Source organism: Palaemon carinicauda, chromosome 30, assembly GCF_036898095.1.
Source record: "Palaemon carinicauda isolate YSFRI2023 chromosome 30, ASM3689809v2, whole genome shotgun sequence".
In the NCBI taxonomy this organism is placed as follows: Eukaryota; Metazoa; Arthropoda; class Malacostraca; order Decapoda; family Palaemonidae; genus Palaemon; species Palaemon carinicauda.
In genome coordinates, this window is record NC_090754.1 from 60,905,712 (window position 1) to 60,925,100 (window position 19,389).

Genomic DNA, 19,389 nt, shown 5'->3' on the forward strand with positions numbered 1-19,389 from the left:
AGAATAGATCTTCTCCAATAACTCCACTTGACAAGAAACCATCTAAACCTCCAAGCTCTATGTCTGACTGCTTTCAATCTATCGAAGAACTCCCTAGATCTGGAGGGTTTTCGAAGGAGGTAGCTAAGGCTATCGCTAGTACAAAAAAGACTTTTACCATCAAGGTTTTACAGTCTAAGTGGGAGGTTTTAGAGAATGGTGTAGAGATAAATCAGTTTCTTCATTCAGTACCTCTGTAACACAAATTGTCGATTCTTCTTAAACCTTAAAAGAAAGTACATTTTTTCCTCCTCGACCATCAAGGGGTACAGGAGTATGCTGGCAGCTGTCTTCAGACACAGGAATTTAGATCTCTCAAATAATAAAGACCTTCAACATTTTCTCAGATCTTTTTAGACTTCTAAGAAGCGTCGATAAGATTCACCCGCCTGGAATTTAGATATTATTTTTAAAATTCCTCATGGGTGACAGATTCGAGCCTTTACACTCGGCTTCTTTTATAGATCTGACCTTGAAGACTCTTTTCTTAGTAGGTCTGGCAACAGCTAAGAGAGTCGATGAAGTTCATGCTTTTAGCAAGAATATTGGCTTCAGAAACGTAAAAGCCATATGCTCCTTGCAACTTGGATTTCTGGCCAAAAACGAACGTCCTTCTCATCCATGGCCTAAATCTTTTGAGATTACTATTCTCTCTGATATGGTGAGTGAAGAGTGGAAGAAAGTTCTTTGTCCTGTTAGAGCACTGAAGTTTCTTCTGAACAGGACTAAAGATTTAAGAGGCAATTCAGAGCCTCTTTGGTGCGCAGTCAAGAAGCCTGCGCTACCTATGTCTAAAAACGGCCTATCATTTTTTATGAGACTTTTAATTAGAGAGGCTCACTCACACTGGTGAGGCAGACCTTAAGCGGCCTAAAGTAAAGACTCATGAAGTTAGAGCTGAGGCAACTTCTGTAGCTTTTAAACAAAACCGTTCTCTGCAAAGCATCATGGATACAACCTTTTGGAGGAGTAAACCTGTATTCGCCTCGCATTACTTATAGCGTATCCAGACTCTTTATGAGGACTGCTACACTTTGGGAACATTCGTAGCAACGAGTGCAGTAGTAGGTGAAGGATCTACCACTACGTTTCCCCTAATCCCTAGTACCCTTGTTCTTCTCTTGGCACTTTTATATATTTTCATGATTGTACGTGAAGATTGGTCGACAATCTTCCGCAATCTTTGATTTAGTTCGGTGGTCATTTTGTTCCTTGAGAGCGCCCGGAACAATTTTATTAGTAGAGGTCCTGTCAACATAGAGGTTATTACCCGTTTGACAGCTCCTAGATCCGCTGGATCTTATAAGGATAGCAGACTTGATGAGGCAGAGAATCATTGAAGTCAGATTCCTTAAAAGGTACGAACCCTTAAGCTTGTTTTTATTTAACACTTAAGTGAAATTCCAACGATGTTTCTGTCTCTGACCCTCCATCAAAGGTGTCAATCACCCTCCATCAAAGGTGTCAATCAGCTATTGTTATATAACCAGCGGGTAAGTTTAAATGTTTAAAAATTATATTTTCATAGTAAAATACATTTTTGAACATACTTACCCGCTGGTTATATATCTTATAATCCCACCCTCCTCCCCTCTAGAGACCTATGGGCATGGAAAATCTGGTGCAGGATGGAATAGTTCGGCCTAGCTACCGTGGTGGCGCTAGTGTACACCTGGCATATCTATGCGATTGCCACAAGTTTTGAATTTCTGCCGGACAGAAGAATAAACCTATTGTTATATATCCAGTGGGTAAGCATGTTAAAAAATTTATTTTATTATGAAAATATCATTTTTATTTTTTATATAAAATAAATATCAGCGTCAATGACCTTTGATGTCAGGATGCCAGAAAACTTTAAATCAATCAATCAATCAATCCCCCACCACCTTGTGATCTACTACGTTTACCTTCTTAAAAGTTTAATGGCCAGTTCCAGCTTTGTTTTAGTAACACTCCTATTAAAGGTCTCAGGTTTGTTTAGTTAAGAAAAATACAAGTTAATTTAAAAAATTTTTTTGCTCTTCATGATTTTACCTTTCTGTTGCAGGAATATGAATAATCATAAGACAGAAGTAAAAATAATTGTTACTTCTACAGAAGTTAAGGATGGTGGGGGAAAGTCTGAAAGTAAGCCTGGGTAAGTGTGCTTGATTGAATATGTTTTTTGTTTTTATTTTATGCTTTTAGATCACAGACTTAACGTATCATATTAAAAAATCCTATTGCTTATATTATTGGTGAATTCATTGTTGCTCTTAGGAACTTTCTTGGATTCTTTTATAAGTCTTATTTCCAACAAAATATTTTCTTCGTTGTTATTAATGGCTTTTTTTAAATTGTTTATATAGTAAATTGCTATTCTTAACCCTTTTACCCCCGGGGTATCTGGAAATTTCCAACCCTTAACCCCCAGGGGGGTATTTTTTTCCCAGCACATTTTGCAGTATATTTTTTTTTTAAATTGCTCTAACAACCTTAATTTTTGTCATAGAGAGGTCAGGTTGGTCTCATTCTCTTGGAAAATGCCTGAATTTTCTCAAAAAATTATCAAAAAATATGAAAAACAAATTTTTATAGCATTTTCTTGCAAGGACGTACCGGTACGTCCATGGGGGTAAAGGGATGGCTTTTGTGAAACGTACCAGTACGTCCTTTGGGGGTAAAAGGGTTAAGTAATGATGGTATCATTTGGGGTCAAGGTGTAGTGGTAAGTGCGGTCTGTTCGGTTTTCCTTAGCTGGGATTCTTTTCTCACCATCAGATGTGGATATGATCAAATGCTAGAAAAGTTTGTGTTGGGTTTTGATGTTGTCTAGTGCTAGACCCATCCTCACTTACTGCTAGAGTATATGTTGTAGTTATCTGGGTAAAGTCTGACTTGTCCTCACATATAATGTCTGAACTATATGTATCATTCTGTTACTCTAGGTTTTAAAAGGTATGCCTTACAATCCTCTGCTTTTTTTTTTCCTTCACAGTACTCAATGTGAGTTTTATCATGAAATCTTCATTCTTCAATTTTTATACAAATCTAATCATTAGTACTGTACTTCAAACTTTGCAGAGTCAAGCATTCTGTCCGAAATGGAACATCAACTACAAGAGGAAATGAGTCGGAGAGCTCGCGCATCATGAGAACGCCAAGTTGCAGATCCGTTATACCCACACCCCGTACACCTTTGTCCACTCCTCATACAACGGGTGGGCAAAATGCGACCCCAAAGACTTCTAGTCGAATAACAGATAGTGAGCCTGTCACTGCACATCATACAACCCCAACAGTTGCTTCAAGAATTGGCACACCAAAAACAGGCAGGACACCATTACCATCTGGTGGTACCAAAACCCCAGTCACAAATACTCCAAGGTATGCAAGAAAATGTGGATTTTGATAACCATTGCTTCATATTGAAGAACAGTTTAAGATGATTACAGTATACCTTTTGGGCTGGTATTATTATGCATGAATTTGACATTAATTTTCGCTATTACTTCAACTTTACTATTTGAGCTATGTTTTTCACTGTTCAAAGATCACTTTGAGGAGAATCATTAACTGAAGAAGGAACAGTAATGAATACTATTTGTTCTTACACGAATACAAACCACATCTATTATTATCGGAGAATGGATAGAAGTGGAGCTGGAATACAGCAGCTGAAGCTTATAATAAGGTGTAAACAACCGACAGGTGGTTTTCCTTTCAGTAGTGTGGAGGTAACCACTTTCGCGTTAGCTCACTGTCAATTCACTTGGATTACAGCCATTGTAGAAGACAGATGTCTCTCTGACTAGAATATTTGGCAGAATTTTCTAATTCTTTTGTTTTTTCTTTCCAGCGTGTTTTGTTGTGCGCCTGCTTCTGCGTCATGCCTTTAACTATGCAGACATGTCTTGGAGTACTACCGGAGACCTGCGGTAATTTTATGAGCAGTGTTGATGTGGATTGTCATAGGTTATGCCGGTCTTGTGGAGGCCATGTTTGTACCCTGGCCTCTCCTTGTGATCAATGTTGGAAGTGGCCATCCTCCCAGTGGGAGGAAGAAGAAACATAAGAAGGATTCTTCAACTTCTGGGTCATCCTCGAAGTTGGAGAAGAACAGTTTTTTCTACCCCCGGGACTCTTTCTTTCGACGTTTTTTCAAGTGCCCGCCCCCTGGGGACACTCTAGTAAGAGTGATGGCACTTTAACTGTTAGGCAAGGCCAGGGGCAAGGGGTCTCTGCTGTTTCCACTAGTAAAATGGCAGTGCCTTCTTCTCAGGGGGAGGCATCTTCTTTTCAGATGGCGGATGCTTTACATGGGTTTTGGCGTTCCATGGGCATTCAGGGTTCCCTTTCGGAGGCCAAGTTACAGCAGTTTGTAACACAAAGGCACTTCGCAAGTCATCGTCCCTGGGGTGTCTTCTCAGGTACAGCCCATAGTTACCCACCACTGGTGGTGGACACTGCAGTAGAGGCACCCTCAGACCATCTTCCTTCTTCCCGGAGGTCTTTTCTACTGGGCAACAGATAATTCTGTTCCTCCTTTTAAGCACCCTCGCTCTTTGGAGCATGTTCGCCATGTTGCGCTGCAACCTCAGTGTGATCTCTTCCTTGGAAGTAGATCACTCGCAGGCAGTCGCCCTACTTATACCAGTTAGATGACACTTTCAGACCTTTGCCTTCTAGTTCAACTAGACAGCCAGCAAGATCTTTTAGCTCCGCACATGGGAAGCCCTCTCCTTAGTTGGGCAGCTCCAAGCACTTTTCAAGGAGACTTGTATCCCACACTCCTGCTATGCTCTTTTTTTTGTCTTGTGCTGAATGTGTAGTTTCCTATGCCCCGCCAGATTAGTTCATCACCATAGTTTTTCTTTGAGTCATTCTTCAGTTGACTCATCAGTCTCACTTCACAGCACTTGCAAGCTATCCAGCTGTTCCTCACATAGATCTTCTACTTGCAGATCTCAACATCCCATTTCATCTCGCCATCGCTCTAGAAAGGACTTCATCTCGGTCTCTAGTTGTGCTTCGCCATTGTTCTTGTCTTCTTGCTCTTCATCTAGGCGCACTTCTAAGCGCAGTTCATCCAAACGCTCTCCTTCGTTGTGTTTGTGTTCCAGATACTCCTGGGATCATTCTACCTTTGAGGACTGCAAGTTCTCGCCTCACCACCGTTGCCAGCACTTTTTTAGCGTCCGTGCTTATTGTCTTAAGGAGACATACAGCGGCTTCTTCAAAATGTGCTAGGCGCTCCTCATCTGGTCCTCGCAGGTGCTCATCACCTGCAAGAGGTGATTTGCCAGAACATCAGAGGCCTTCCTCTCCCTTGTCCAGAGCTTGTGTACAAGAGAGCCAGCTTCTAGCCTGGCACAACTCCATTCTCAAACTAGTGGGGCAGAATGACTCCTCTGTCCCCTTTGGCTTTAAGTTTGTTGAACACTCGCTGATTACACACGATCAGGTCTTAACCTCACAGCATGAGGTTCACGTTGTTGATGCTTCTTTTCAACAAGCCTAGCTTTAATATCGGTTTCTTGCGACCGATATGGACGAGTTTTGGGAGGCGGTTCTAGATCCCGATTCTCTCGCATGACATGTTGAGTGTAGGCAGCATGCTGGAACCATGCTGGGTGCATGCTGGAAGCATGTCTTTAGTCCTTTTCTCCGTGTCAGGATCATGAACGTTTTATGTTAAACTTTAAAGCTTTAGGCCTAACTGCCTCCAGTATTTCGGAAAACCCCTAGGATCTAGAGGGTTGTTCGAAGGAGACAGCCGAGGCTTTCGCTTGTACAAAGGACATTTGCCTCAAGGTTTACCAACCCAATTAGAGTGCTTTATGGTGTGGTGTAGAGCTAGAGCTGGCTCTTCATTAGGTAACTCTAACACAAGTGGCCTATTTTTTCTTAGACCTCAGAAGAAAACACATTTTCTTTCCTCCTCAACCATCAAAGGGTACAGGAGTATGCGGGCATTTGTCTTCAGACGCAGAAGATTGGATCTATCAAATAGAGACCTTATAGGTCTTCTCAGATCATTTGAGAGGACTTGGAGGCATCACTACTGGAGAACCAACCTTACTAGTTATAACGCCAGGGGAGTCAGTGTATACGAGGTCCAAGCAATTACCAGACCTGTGAGTAGCTTCATATATGATTTGCTCACAGCCTGATTCAGAGGCAAAGTCAAAAGCTCTTAAGCAATGGCAATCGGTAGGAGAGATAGAACTTAACCATTCCCTATGGTGAGCATTAAAATCACCAACAAAGACAAAAGAAGCCTTTCTATCATCTTCTTGTATCTTAGCCATAATGATAAGAAGACAATCGAAGATAGAATCATCCATGTCTAGATTCCGGTAGATCGAACACAAATAAAAGTTGTTATTTCTGCCACAAATTTTTATTACCTGAATCTCATGACATCCACATTGATAGCAGGACTTATGAGAAGCAGGGTACTCGGTCCTAATATACACTGCCATTCCCCTGACCCTAGGGATGGCATCATGTTTCAACATTATTGGCTTCTTAAAACCAGTTGTAATGAGCTCAGATGAGTGCCTCATATTAGAAACCAAAGTTTCTGAGCACAAAAGAATATCATACTGTCTGGACGCAACTGTAAGGTCTTGGATATTTGCATGAAGACCACGAATGTTGCAATACAGAAGACGACATTGACGAAATCTAGGACGTACTGGTCCCGGATTTCGCTCAATGTCTCCAGACAGCATAAGAATTAATAGAAATAAAAAAGAGACATCATACTTAAAAACTAGTTATTCCATCACGGAGCACTTACCTCGAACTACTGTACTTTCTTAGGAGTATCGGGATTCTCCTCCCAACCGACCAGAATTTTGTGTAGTTTCCCCTATCTCCGTTTTCTATAGTGGGTCCCTCTGTGGCGGATGAATACCCGCCCTGAGGCGACCCTGGTCAGCGAGAGCGCGTGGCTACGTCTCGGTCACCAGTAAGTTTCTGGTCGCGGCGTGATTAACATCTCGCCGCTCTCTCACATCCTGAGCGACCCTTTGTGTCCCCACGTGGTTACCGCGTGTTTACCGATTCCCTTATTTCCTATCATCTACCTCTTTCCCCTGTGTTCTTGTGTTGCTTGGTGCTTTGGTGTGTTATTATGGATCACCAACGTCGTTGCCCCGGGCCTAATGCCGGTAAATCTTGTGGTGCGTTCCTCTCTAAACCGGAGGTTGATCCGCACACTCTGTGTTCGTCGTGTAGGGGTAGTGTGTGTTCCCCGTCCACCACGTGTCCGGATTGCGAGTCCTGGCCTGAGATCCAGTGGGCGCTCTACGGTACCAAAAAGAAGAAGGCGTCCAAGAGATCTCCCAAGAAGGCGGGCACCGCCTCGCCCTTGACGTCACCCATGGCTCCGTCGGAGAAAGGTTCCCCTCCACCTTCCCCTACCCAGAGTAGGGGACGAGGTAAGTCCGTTGCGAGGAAGCGGCCCATTGCCAATCCCCTTGAGTCTGATGTTTCTGATGTGGGGGATGTTGTGTCTGTGTAGGCGTGTTGGGGGCCTGCTTGGGGGGGGGGGAGTGTGCTCGGGGGAGAAGTTTCTGGTGCCTACAGGGCCCGTCTCTAACGAAGACCCGGTGTGGGGGAAGACTGCTCCGGCTCCTTCCCCCGCATCGTGGTTGTGTGTTTCAGGTGCTTCAGCGACCGGGGGAGAAGCGGACAAAGAGAGCCCGCCGACAGGTTCGTCGAACCCAGACTCCAGCGCATGGATGGCCCCTAGGACGCCTTTCAGGTTGCCGATGCTGCTAGAAGAAGAGTTCGGTAGCTGGTACGCCTCCAAGAAGACTGCGGTCTCCCCCGTCGTTGACGCTCCTGCCCGACTTTATGCAGCCGATCACGCCGGTGAAAAGACACGTGGACCCTGCATCAGCATCAGAGGTCTCGGAGGACTCGGCGAGCTCGTCTTCCTCCCCGTCATCGGCCTCTTCTTCATCATCTTTGTCGGACTTGTCCTCCTCGGAAGATTCCGGTCCCCGAAAGTTTAGGAAGAAGCGGAAGAGGTCCCGAAGGAGGAGGTCTCGCTCGCGGTCAGCCCCGTCCAGGAAGCGTGCCAGGAGCTCCAGGAAGAAACACAGGAAGAGCAGTTCGTCCAGAGACAAGTGGGTCCGCGTAACCATTCCACGCAGCGAGCTCATCAAGGCAGCCTCCGCTCCAGGCTCTTCCGGGTGGCTCCCTAGAGCCACTTCATCGTCCTCGCGACACGGGTCCTCCAGTCGGTCACCCGCCGCCCGAAGTCATTGACGCAAGTCGCTTTCGCCAAGCCTAAGCCCGCGAAGGCACCGGCTCCATCCACCCAGCAGAAAGAGCCGCTCCTTCGGCCCGGCAGCATGGCCCCTGGTTCCGGTTCCATGGCAGCTCTTCCCAAGCGCCAGGAGCAACCGGAAAGCCTTGGTAGGCCCCTGGCACCACGGAACTCCGCGGGAGGGGTTAGACCCATGACGGCTACTCCCGTCCCAGCGGATCCACCCGTACTGGAAGTCCCCGTGCCATTGGTATGGCGGGAGAGAGGAGATCTAGCCTCACACGCGGCTCCATCCATGACCGACTGGGCGCCCTACGTGGAGGATCAAGTAGCTGGAGGCCTTATAGAAGGGGAAGAGTGCTCGGCGGATGACGTCTCCTCCTACAGAAAGGTGCTCGCGCTCATCAGGCGGCATCACAGGCTTGACGACCCGAAACCCTCGACGGAGCAGGCCTGGCTCTCCGGTCTGGGCAAGTTAGTGGACAACCCGGTCCAATAGAAGCCGTCCCTAACCCTTCCTCTAGCGCCGGACGTGAAACTAGGTATGTACCATATCGACAGGTACATCGCAAGCCAAGCGGACTCCCCCAGGGCCCAAGGGTCCTCCAAGCTGCTTCTGGGCCTAAGAACACAGAAACGGTTCTTCGTCCCGGACGGTCGACGTGGAGGTCCCCGTGCGGTAGAAGCGGCGATAGCCACGCTGAACCAAGGAAGTGCGGAAGACAGGGCCTCCACTGCCCCAGAGTGTTTCTCCCCAGCGGTGGCCGCAATGATGGAGGACATGGCCCAAGACTTAGTCAACGTCACGTCTTGGCTGGACTGGTGGGCCTGTATCGTAGTGGGTTTCCAGTCCTCTCATGATCTTTCCGTGCCGGAGAATCAGACGTTACTGCAAGAACTGATCTGCTCAGGGGGGAAGGCGATGAAGTTCCTCATGTTCCAATCCCTCACGCAGACGGCTAACTGGGTCCTACGGAAGAGAGACACCGTCCTTAATAAGCTACTCCGTAGGTTACCCGAGCGGGAGGCGAGGGGCCTGAAGAGCTCCCTGGTGTGGGGCGACTCCGTATTCCCCTTGAAGGCAGTCGAGGAAGTAATGGAGAGAGTGAGGAAGCTCAAGGAGGCAGGAGAGTCCAGGCCCCCAACTGCAAGGCGTCCTGCGCATAGAAGGGCTGCCCCAGACGGCCCCCACTCCTCGTCAGCCCAACCTAGAAGAGATTCCCCTTCGGTTTGCTGGTATCTAGCCTCACAGCCCTCCCGTAGGGGAAGCACGACCCCACAGGCCTCTTTTAGAACTATCTACCCTAACTCCAGGAGAGGACGGTTGAGCCGCGCCTCCAGGAGAGGACGGTTGAGCCGCACCTCCAGGAGAAGGTAGGGAGAGAGGCCCCCTACTCCTGCCGAAGTCTCAGGTAGGGGGATACCCCAAACACTCTTGGCAAGCTTGGCGGGACAACGGAGCAGATCCATGGACCGTAGCAGTCCTGAGAGATGGGTACAGGGTGCCCTTCCTGGCGGACCCGCCCCCTCTAATTCCAGACCGACAGGCATTTTGTGGTTGGCTCCCAAGGACCCCTTAAAGAAGGTGGCATTACAGGAGGAAATGTCGGCCATGATTGCCAAACAAAGGGGCGTTGGAACTAGTCAAGAACCCCACCCCGGGGTTCTACAGCAGACTCTTCCTGGTGGAGAAGGCAACAGGAGGTTGGAGGCCGGTCATAGATCTGTCGGCCCTCAACAAGTTCGTATGCAAGACCGACTTCAAGATGGACACCCCGAAGTCGGTAATGGCAGCCTTGAGGGAGGGGGACTTCATGATGTCCCTAGACCTCAAGGACGCGTATTTTCAAATCCCTGTCCACCCCTCCAGAAGGAAGTTCCTAAGGGTGAAATGGGATGCCCAGGCGTTGCAGTTCAAGACCCTATGCTTCGGGCTGTCGACAGCTCCTTTGGTCTTCATGAGGGTCTTCACAACAGTTTTAGTCTGGGCTCACGAATAGGGCATCCGCCTGATCCGATACCTGGACAACTGGTTGTTGCTTCCAGCTTCAGAGGAAGTACTGAAGGAGCAAGGCGCGAAACTTCTACAGTTCTGCAAGGACTTGGGTATGACCATCAACGTAGATGTCACAACTGATACCCTCCACCAGGATGACCTACCTGAGGATGGTTCTAGACACCAAGTTGGGGAGGGCCTTCCCCTCCTCAAGAGAGGCTAGAAAATCTAGACCGGATAATTCTCCCCATCCTAGCAAACCTTCCGAGGAGAGCCAAAGACTGGCAGAGGTTAGTGGGCCAACTGGTGTCGTTGGAGAAGTTAGTCCCCCGGGGGAGACTCAAACTAAGAGTGGTTCAGTGGAACCTAAAAGAATTCTGGACCCTGGGGGAGTCCCCGCACAAGATGGTCACGGTGTCCTCGGAGACGGAGGAAACCCTGAAATGGTGGCACGACAGGACGAACACCCCCAAGGGAATGCCCTTCGCGATCGATCCCCCGGAGATGCTGCTGTTCACGGACGCATCAAAGGAGGGATGGGGAGCCCATCTTCTCTACGAATCAGCGTAGGGGAAGTGGACCCCCGAAGAAAAGAACCTTCACATAAACGTCCTGGAACTCATGGCGGTCCAGAGGGCGTGCGTAGAATTCATCCATCTTCTCCGAGGAAACATGGTGGCGCTGATGTGCGACAACGCCATGGTGGTAACCTATGTGGAAAAGCAAGGAGGGCTAAAGCAAAAGAGTTGTGCAGTCTCACGACAAAGATCCTGGAATGGGCCGCAAAGGAGCGAAGCGAGGTCACAGCCATGTTCATTCCAGGGAAGAGGAACGTCCTAGCCGACGGCCTCAGCAGGATGGGCCAAGTAGTAGGGTCAGAGTGGTCCCTACACCCAGAAGTGGCTCAGACAGTCATCCTGAAGTGGGGGTCGCTGATAATAGACCTCTTCTCCACAAAGCTCAACGCACAGCTCCCCTTGTTCTGTTCTCCAGTTCCAGACCCAACAGTAGCATTCGAGGACGCCTTTCAACACTCTTGGGACAACCTCGACGTGTATGCCTTCCCTCCCTTCGGGACGCTCAGGCAGGTCCTCAACAGAGTGAGATGAGCAAAGAACCTGTGGATGACTTTGGTAGTGCCCTGGTGGCCGGAGAGAGAGTGGTTCGCAGACCTAAAGTAACTGGCGCTCCTTCCACCCTGGCTGCTTCCAGACAGAGAAGACCTCATCCGTCAGCCCCACTTCCAAAGGTTTCATGAAAACCCTCAGTCCCTCTGCCTACACGCGTGGAGGTTATCGAGCGGCTCCTGAGGAAGGAAGGATACTCATCGAAGACCGCAACAAGGATGTCGGGTTACCTGAGACGGTCCTCAGTCGCGGTTTATCAAGCTAAATGGGCCACTTTCACAAAATGGTGCGCCTTGCAGAACCTCAGGCTGTTTGAGGCCTCCATTCATGGGATAGCAGATTTCCTAGTCTATCTGAGAGACGACGTAGGCATGTCTATCCCGGCCATCAAAGGTGTCCGAGCGGCCTTGGGCCAGGTCTTTCTCCTTAAGGGTCTAGATGTAGGAGCTTCCCGGCAGATCTCGATGCTCATCAAGAGCTTCGAACAATCGTGTTCTCTCCGTTCCTCTAGAGTGCCGCAGTGGGACGTTGCCAGAGTTCTTAAGGCTTTGTCTGAGCCACCTTTTGAACCCCTCAGGGACATTCTGGACAAAGAGCTCACCCTCAAGACTGTCTTCCTTCTCACCTTGGCCTCGGCTAAACGAGTGAGCGAACTCCATGGGCTGTCGTACGAGGTTTCGCACTCGAAAGGTTGGAAGGATTTGAGTTTCAAGTTCCTGCGCGATTTCGTGGCCAAGACGCAGAACCCAGCCTCCTGGGACCCTAGGTTTTAGGGATTTTCAGTGCCAACGATTCTTCGATGAGACAACCCGAGAGATTTGTTGCTATGCCCGGTCAGGGCAGTTAGAAAATACCTGGAAAGGACAGCCAGACTTCTCCCTGGGATCAAGAGTCTGTTCGTCTCCTCGGTTGTGGTGAAGAAAGCAGTGTCCAGGAACACTATCTCTTGGTTACGGCAAGTGATTAAGAGAGCCTATGACAGTGCCGGATCCTCGGTGCCGGGTAAGTCGGGGCCCCATGATATTAGGGGCCTGAGCACTTCGCTAGCCTTCGAGAAGAACATGGCTGTGGGCCAGATCCTGAAGGCGGGCACATGGTCCAGGCAGTCCACCTTTACAGCCCACTACCTGAAGGACTGTACTAGGAAGTTTCTGGACTTCTTCTCCATTGGTCCGGTCATTTCTGCCATCCCAAAGGTTTAAGGTTGAAGCCCCGGGGAAGCCCGTGGAAAGTAATTCCAAGCGACACAAGTTCCTGCCTTACTTTTTCCCCCCTTGTCCCCGCTTCCCTTCCATTCCCTTTTTCCCTTACTCCTCCCATGTGAGGAATGTTCAGTGGAGATGCCCATGTCCGGAGATCCTTACAGAGGTGAGTTACTTAGACACTAAATAGTTTTTTGCGTAGTTCTCCCCAAGTCTCATATCCCGGTAGTGGTCAGAAGAAACTAGCCTTCTATCTAGGTTCAATCTTTATTATCCAGCAGGTCTCTCGGTCTGTAAGACTACCCCTGCCTCCTAAAGTATGTCTCCTAAGAAAGTAGTTCGACGTAAGTACTCCGTGTTGGAACAAATCAAAAATTCTAAGTAATTTGTATTTTTCCTAACAGTACTTACCTCGAACTACTTTCGGGTTATTGCCCGCCCATCCTTCCTCGAGTGTCTTACAGGACTTTGATACCATATTTATCAAAAACTTACTGGTGACCGAGACCTAGACACGCGCTCTCACTGACCTGGGTCGCCTCAGGCCAGGTATTCATCCGCCACAGAGGGACCCACTATAGAAAATGGAGATAGGGGAAACTAGACAAAATTCTGGTCGGTTGGGAGGAGAATCCCAGATACTCCTAAGAAAGTAGTTTGAGGTAAGTACTGTTAGGAAAAATACAAATTACTTAGAATTTTTTATATTAACAAGAATTATAACAAAAACATGTACAGAATTGTAAATAAAGTGATTGATGATACCCATAGAGTATAGTAAAAAGTCGGAAAAACTGGTCAACATGGAGGAGCTGACACACCATGCAAGGCTAAATACCCTCCAGGATAGCCACTTCAACTGAGGGGAGGACAGTAAGGATGGTTTTGAGAAGAAAAAGAATCAGAAATAGGAAAAGACAACATCTTGATAAACCACCAGTCATCCATGGCCCTTCTATTAAGCCTGCCCAACCGCCATTTAAAAAAAAAACAAGAAGAAAAAAAATAATAATAAGATAGAATAGTGTGCCCGAGTGTACCCTCAAGCAAGTGTATATTTTTTAGCCAGATCACTCACACACACTGCGCTCATGTTTTTAATGATTTCTTGTTTTAATTCTAAGGAAAGTATTACCTTCTTCCTTTTTCACCACTACTACCACTCGCATTAGTTTTCTTGGGACCCGTGATGATAAAACGAAGAAGGAAAAGTGGAAAAGGAAGGTATTAAGCACTGTTAATTACGCTCCGAACACGGGAGAACCACACGATGCGAAGGAGAACTGTGAACTGACCCACGCAATGCTAACTGGCATCCCTCCTGATGTGCTGCTGTCTAGCGGGCTAACAATGAAAATTACTTCGGGTGTTGAGTCGAATATTTGATTGAATTTCCCCTCGTATGTTGGAATATCTGTATGGATAGGCAATCGTAAGTAGAGGTTCTACTGTATACCCCAACCCTTAGGAAGAACTTATCAGTGGTGCTAATACTGATGGTAGGGTTATGGCATGTCAGACAACCTTGACTGCCTGTTACCCACAAGTCCCTGGATAACCTTATCCTTGGTTAAGCGATAGCTACTCAATTCGTGTTGTGAATTTAACTCCCTTGCGGGACAAGTATCTTTTCGTATAAGTGGTTGTGGCATATGTCTTGAAGGATAGAGAGTTAGTGAGTTTCGGGCCTTTTTCCTCATCCTTTTCCTTATTTGGGATGAAGCAGTCGCCATGTTAAATGTTGAATTGGACAATATATGTAGGCGTAGCTCATGACAGAGTAACTAAATGACTTAAAGTTTGTGATTTGTTCCAACACATAGTACTTACCTCGAACTACTTTCTTAGGAGACTTATACTTTAGGAGGAGGAGGTAGTCTTTACAGAAAAGGTCTATAATAAAGTTTCTTCCCTATCCTCCCAGACAATGGGGAAGACGGTTGAAATATATGTATCTTTCTCATAATGACTGTATATTCAGGTACATAAGGTTCAGATACAAACCTGTGACCTTTAAGTTTCACTGCCAATTTCAACCACCTCACAAGTCCTAGATCATGAGTCATAGATCAAAGTGGGAATATCGCTACCCGACAGACAGCTCTGTTTATCTTGTTAAAATGTTAATGGAGGTTCCAGCTTCGCTGAAGTCATACTGTACTTGGTTTTGTATGGTTAGGAAAATTACAAATTGGTTAAAAAATTTATGTTATTTCAACTGGAAGGCAGAAAATTTGTGTTCTCAGCTTTGAAGTGATAGGAAATTGACATTATCTTGCTAAATACTTATTCAAAAGAAATTACCCATAAAGATTCATTATCAAATAATACAAATATCTAAATAAGAATAGATTATTTAATTTTTTTTGATACATATGACTTGCCTGTCAGGGCATCCTGGAATAGAGGTGTTATTTATCTATTTTCTTTTTCAGACTTGGTCCACCAGGTGTGCCATTGCCCAAAAGACTAAAGAAGAGTGATGAAGGCCACAAGTCCGAATTCTTAAGCTATTCTGAAGGACATCGCAGAACTAAAAGTATCAAAAGCCTAGATTCAGACAGAAAAGAGGATGACAGAAAGAGGAAAGAGCATTCTGGGGTGCGAAGAGTCTTGTCCTCTTCTACTGTTAATGTTCCTTCGCCTGCAAGGTAAGTTTCCATGAATTTGTGAACCTATTTTTTTTTTCAGCTCAGAATCAGACATATGGAGTGACCCAGTTCAAAAGAATTTCAAGGGGTTGTCTCTTCTCCAGTTGAATTTTTCATATTCTGTTATACAAATAACCTGATGGTGGTGGTTGGGTGCAAAGTGATGCGCTGGTAGTATTGACTCTGACCAGGACAATGGCTCTTCTCTATGAGGTGATGACGTAGTAGTGATGTCAGCTATAGCAGACAAATTTCAGCATTAGAGGTGCTATGCCGAGTTTAATCGAGCCTGAATTTGAAGGTCTTCCTTGTACACACTGATTTTGTGCTTTGCAAGTTGAAAAGTTGACTCTAGATCAGGGAAAACAATATTTCTTTGGTATTGATATACTGTACTTAATTCTGCTAGGAGGCATATCTTAGCAATCCATGTTTGCCAACGGTTATAAACGGTTGAGCAACCTGGTAGAGTAATGAGAGTTTTGGGTGTGAAGGAAATGCCCCCATAAATCTCAATGAAGTCTCTGGCAGCAGGGTGAAGGATTGGATTTAAGGCGATAGACAAGATGTCTCTTCGACTTTTACTCCTGATGCCTGGCGGATGATCTTACTGGAATTAGCACAGACCGGCAGGGGTCACTTGTCTTAGTTAGATAGGCACTGCGCATCTCAAGGAACTGGCTATCCTTTGATGAATCTAGCCAATGAATCCTCTGTGGATTGGTCAATCTACGAGGCCCTTTGTGTCAATAGGCGTAGGAGGTGGTGATGAAGGAATTGCACATAGAATACTACATACAATTAGTAGAATCGTATTGGCTGGGCGGTGGAGTAATAAAAGTACAATTATCTAAACAGAGTTAATGTTATTTCATTGTATTTAAGTGTAAATTTTGGTTTCCACCTGAGGTTAAATGATATATATATATATATATATATATATATATATATATATATATATATATATATATATTTATATATATATATGTGTGTGTGTGTATATATATGTATATATATAAATGTATATATATATATATATATATATATGTGTATATATATGTATATATATATATGTGTATAATTATGTATAAATATATGTATAAATATGTATATATGTATATATATATATATATATATAACACAAGGACATCCACAAATATACATGGACTTCACCATGTGGTAATTACAAAAATCAAATAGATCACGTGGCCATTAATGAAAAGAGGAGTACGTTGAGAAATGTAAGAAGCTAAAGCTATAGAGGTGCAGATATTGGTTGCAATCACCAGCTCCTCTTTGCCACACTTGAATTAAAACTGAAAGCACCCAACAGAAATGTTGATGGAATACCTAGGTTTGACAGATAAGCTTCTAGAAGATGAGCACAGAGAAACATCTGCCATTGAATGTAGGAATTAATTTGCAGTCTTGGAGACTTTAAGAGACAAAGAGCAGACAATGAATGAAGAATGGTGTAATACTAATAACATATATTACTCAGTTGGTAGTGAAGCTTTAGGACATACAATTACAAGGAGAAAACCTTGGTTATCATATGATAATTGGGATACTGTAAAAAGGAGTTGCTCCAACACAGAGTACTTACCTAGAACTACTTTCTTAGGAGTTACTGGTAACTCTTCCCAACCGACCAGAATTTTGTGTAGTTTACCCTATTCCCATTTTCTATGGGTGACCTCAGGTGGAGTGATACGCGCCCTGAGGCGACCCGGGGTCAGAGAGCGTGCTAGTTCAGGTAGTGCTCCTCAGTAAGTTTCTGGTCGAGACGTGATTCACATCCCGCCGTGCTCTCTCTTACCCAGTGCGACCCTTAGTGTCCCTGACCCTTTGTGTTTACCACGTGGTTCCTTTGCCCTTATCCTTACCCCTTTCCCTTGTGTCCTTGTGTCTCTTGGTGTTAGTGTTTTCATTATTGAGCATCCACGCCGTTGCCCTGGGCCTGTGGCCGGTAGGTCTTGTGGGGCTTTCCTTTAGAAGCCCGAAGTTCACCCACACTCGCGTTGTTTGTCATGTAGGGGCAAAGTGTGCTCCCCTACCGCCACGTGTTCGGAGTGCGAGTCTTGGGGCGAGATTCAGTGGGTCCTTTATGGGACTAAGAAGAAGAAATCGCCCAAGAAAGCTACCGCGTCCTCTGCTTTGGTGTCCCCGGATGCCTCGTCGGAATATGGTTCCCTTCCATCTTCCCCTAACCAGAGTAGGGGTCGAGGTAAGTCCGTTGCGGGGAAGCGGCCCATTGTCCTTCCCCAAGAGTCTGAACCTGTGGGGGAAGCTTCTGATGTATTACAGGCATGTGTGGGGCCTGAGGGAAGTGCGGGAGAGTGTGTGGGAGACGAGGTCCTGGTGCCCGCAGGGCTCGTCTCTACCGAAGACCCGATGTGGGGGAAGTCAGGTACTACCTCTTCTCCCCCATCTTGGGCGTGTGTTTCAGGTACTTCGGCTGGCGGGGTGGGGGGGGTGGGGGGGAATGCCGAGAAAGGCCATTCGTCAAATTCGGACCCCGTCGTTTGGGATATCCCTAGAACACCCTGCAGGTCACCCTTCAGACTAGAAGAGGAGTTTGACCGTTGGATCGTCCGCAAGAACGTTCCTCGGTCCCTCCCAGCGCCCTCGGCGACTCTTCCGCCCGTCTTCATGCAGCCTGCGGAAACAGAGGTTCGGCATGGAGTAACCCCCACGGAGTTGGACGCCTCAGGTGGTTCGGCTGATTCCCTTTCCTCCTTGTCGTCTTCCTCGTCCGTAGATTCATCTTCAGAGGACGATTCCAGATCCGCGAGAGGTCCAGGAAGAAGAAGTAGTCCCGCTCCCGTTCAAGACAGAAGAAGAAGGAGTCCAGACCATCTAAGAAGAAGGCGAAGAGGAGTAAGTCTAAGGATTGGGTGAGTATCACGGTGCCCCGGAGCGAGCTGTTTAAGGTCACCACAGCCGCGGCCGCTTCCATGTGGCTCCCTAGAGCCTCGTCCTCACCGTCTCTCCCCTCCTGCTCCTCCTACGGACAAAAACCTCACCGAGGGAGGCCTTTCCAAGCTCCCCGTGAGCCGCCGAAGTTGACGAAGGCCTCCGCTGCCCCTACTCAGCGGAGGGAGGCGCTCCGTCAAGTGGAAGGCGTTATGCCAGCCGCGGGCTCCTCGGCTAACTTCATTAAGCTCCAAGGGCGCCCTTCAACCAGGGATATTCCCACAGATACGAGGATGCCCGCAGGGCAAGGTAATCCCATGACGGATACCTTCGCCTCTGCGGGTCCGCCTGTGACACGGGCAGGCCCATCCAACGTTGCTCTCCCTACCGTCACCGATGATACTCGTGCGGAGGGACGGGTGACGTAGGCCCTGGTGGAAGGAGGGGAGTGCTCGTCCGATGACATCTCCTCCTACTGCAAAGTGTTGGCCCTCATACGACGGCACCATAGGCTGGATGAACCAATGCCCACCACTGAGCTGGCCTGGCTCTCCGGACTTAGCAGGTTGGTGGAGAACCCTATTCAGCAAAAGCCCTCCTTAGCTCTACCCTTAGCTCCTGACGTTTGGCTGGGTATGGAGCATATTGTTAAGTTCCTGGATGGCCTGGCGGACGCCCCTAGGAGTCAAAGTGCCTCGAAGCTGCTTCCGGGACTGAAGGCACAGAAGAGGTTTTACGTGCCGGAAGGTCGTCGGGGAGGACCCCGTGCGAGGGAGACAGCCATCACCTCGTTGAACCAGGGTGCCGCTGAAGACAGAGCGTCCACAGCCCCTGTGTGTTTTTCCCCGTCGGAGACCTCCATGATGGAGGACGTGGCCCAGGACCTGGTCTACGTGTCCTCCTGGTTGGACTGGTGGGCCTGCACGTTAGTTGGCTTTCAGTACTCTCATGATTTGTCCTTGCCTGAAAACCAAACCTTACTGAGAGAGCTAATTAGCTCAGGGGGCAAGGCCCTAAATTTTTTTTCCTATCAATCTCTCTCCCAGGCTACCAATTGGGTCCTGAGGAAGAGAGACACTATTCTTAGCAAACTAGTGAGGAAACTCCCGGACCGAGAAGCAAGGAAATTGAGAAACTCCTCAATCTGGGACGAGGCTATCTTTCCCCTTAAGTTGGTGGACGAGACGATGGA

At 47.2% G+C, this 19,389-nt stretch overlaps 1 protein-coding gene across 3 annotated transcripts in view; it reads left to right on the forward strand.

Annotated features, from left to right (window-relative positions):
* Positions 1-19,389, forward strand: part of LOC137623206 (kinesin-like protein KIF14) — a 224,063-nt gene that overhangs the window by 11,725 nt on the left and 192,949 nt on the right. For all 3 annotated transcript variants that reach the window (XM_068353920.1, XM_068353923.1, XM_068353922.1), the window contains exons 2-4: positions 2,090-2,179; positions 3,106-3,408; positions 15,066-15,281. In XM_068353920.1, coding sequence (XP_068210021.1) covers positions 2,090-2,179; positions 3,106-3,408; positions 15,066-15,281 — 609 coding nt within the window. The remainder of the gene's footprint in view (positions 1-2,089; positions 2,180-3,105; positions 3,409-15,065; positions 15,282-19,389) is intronic.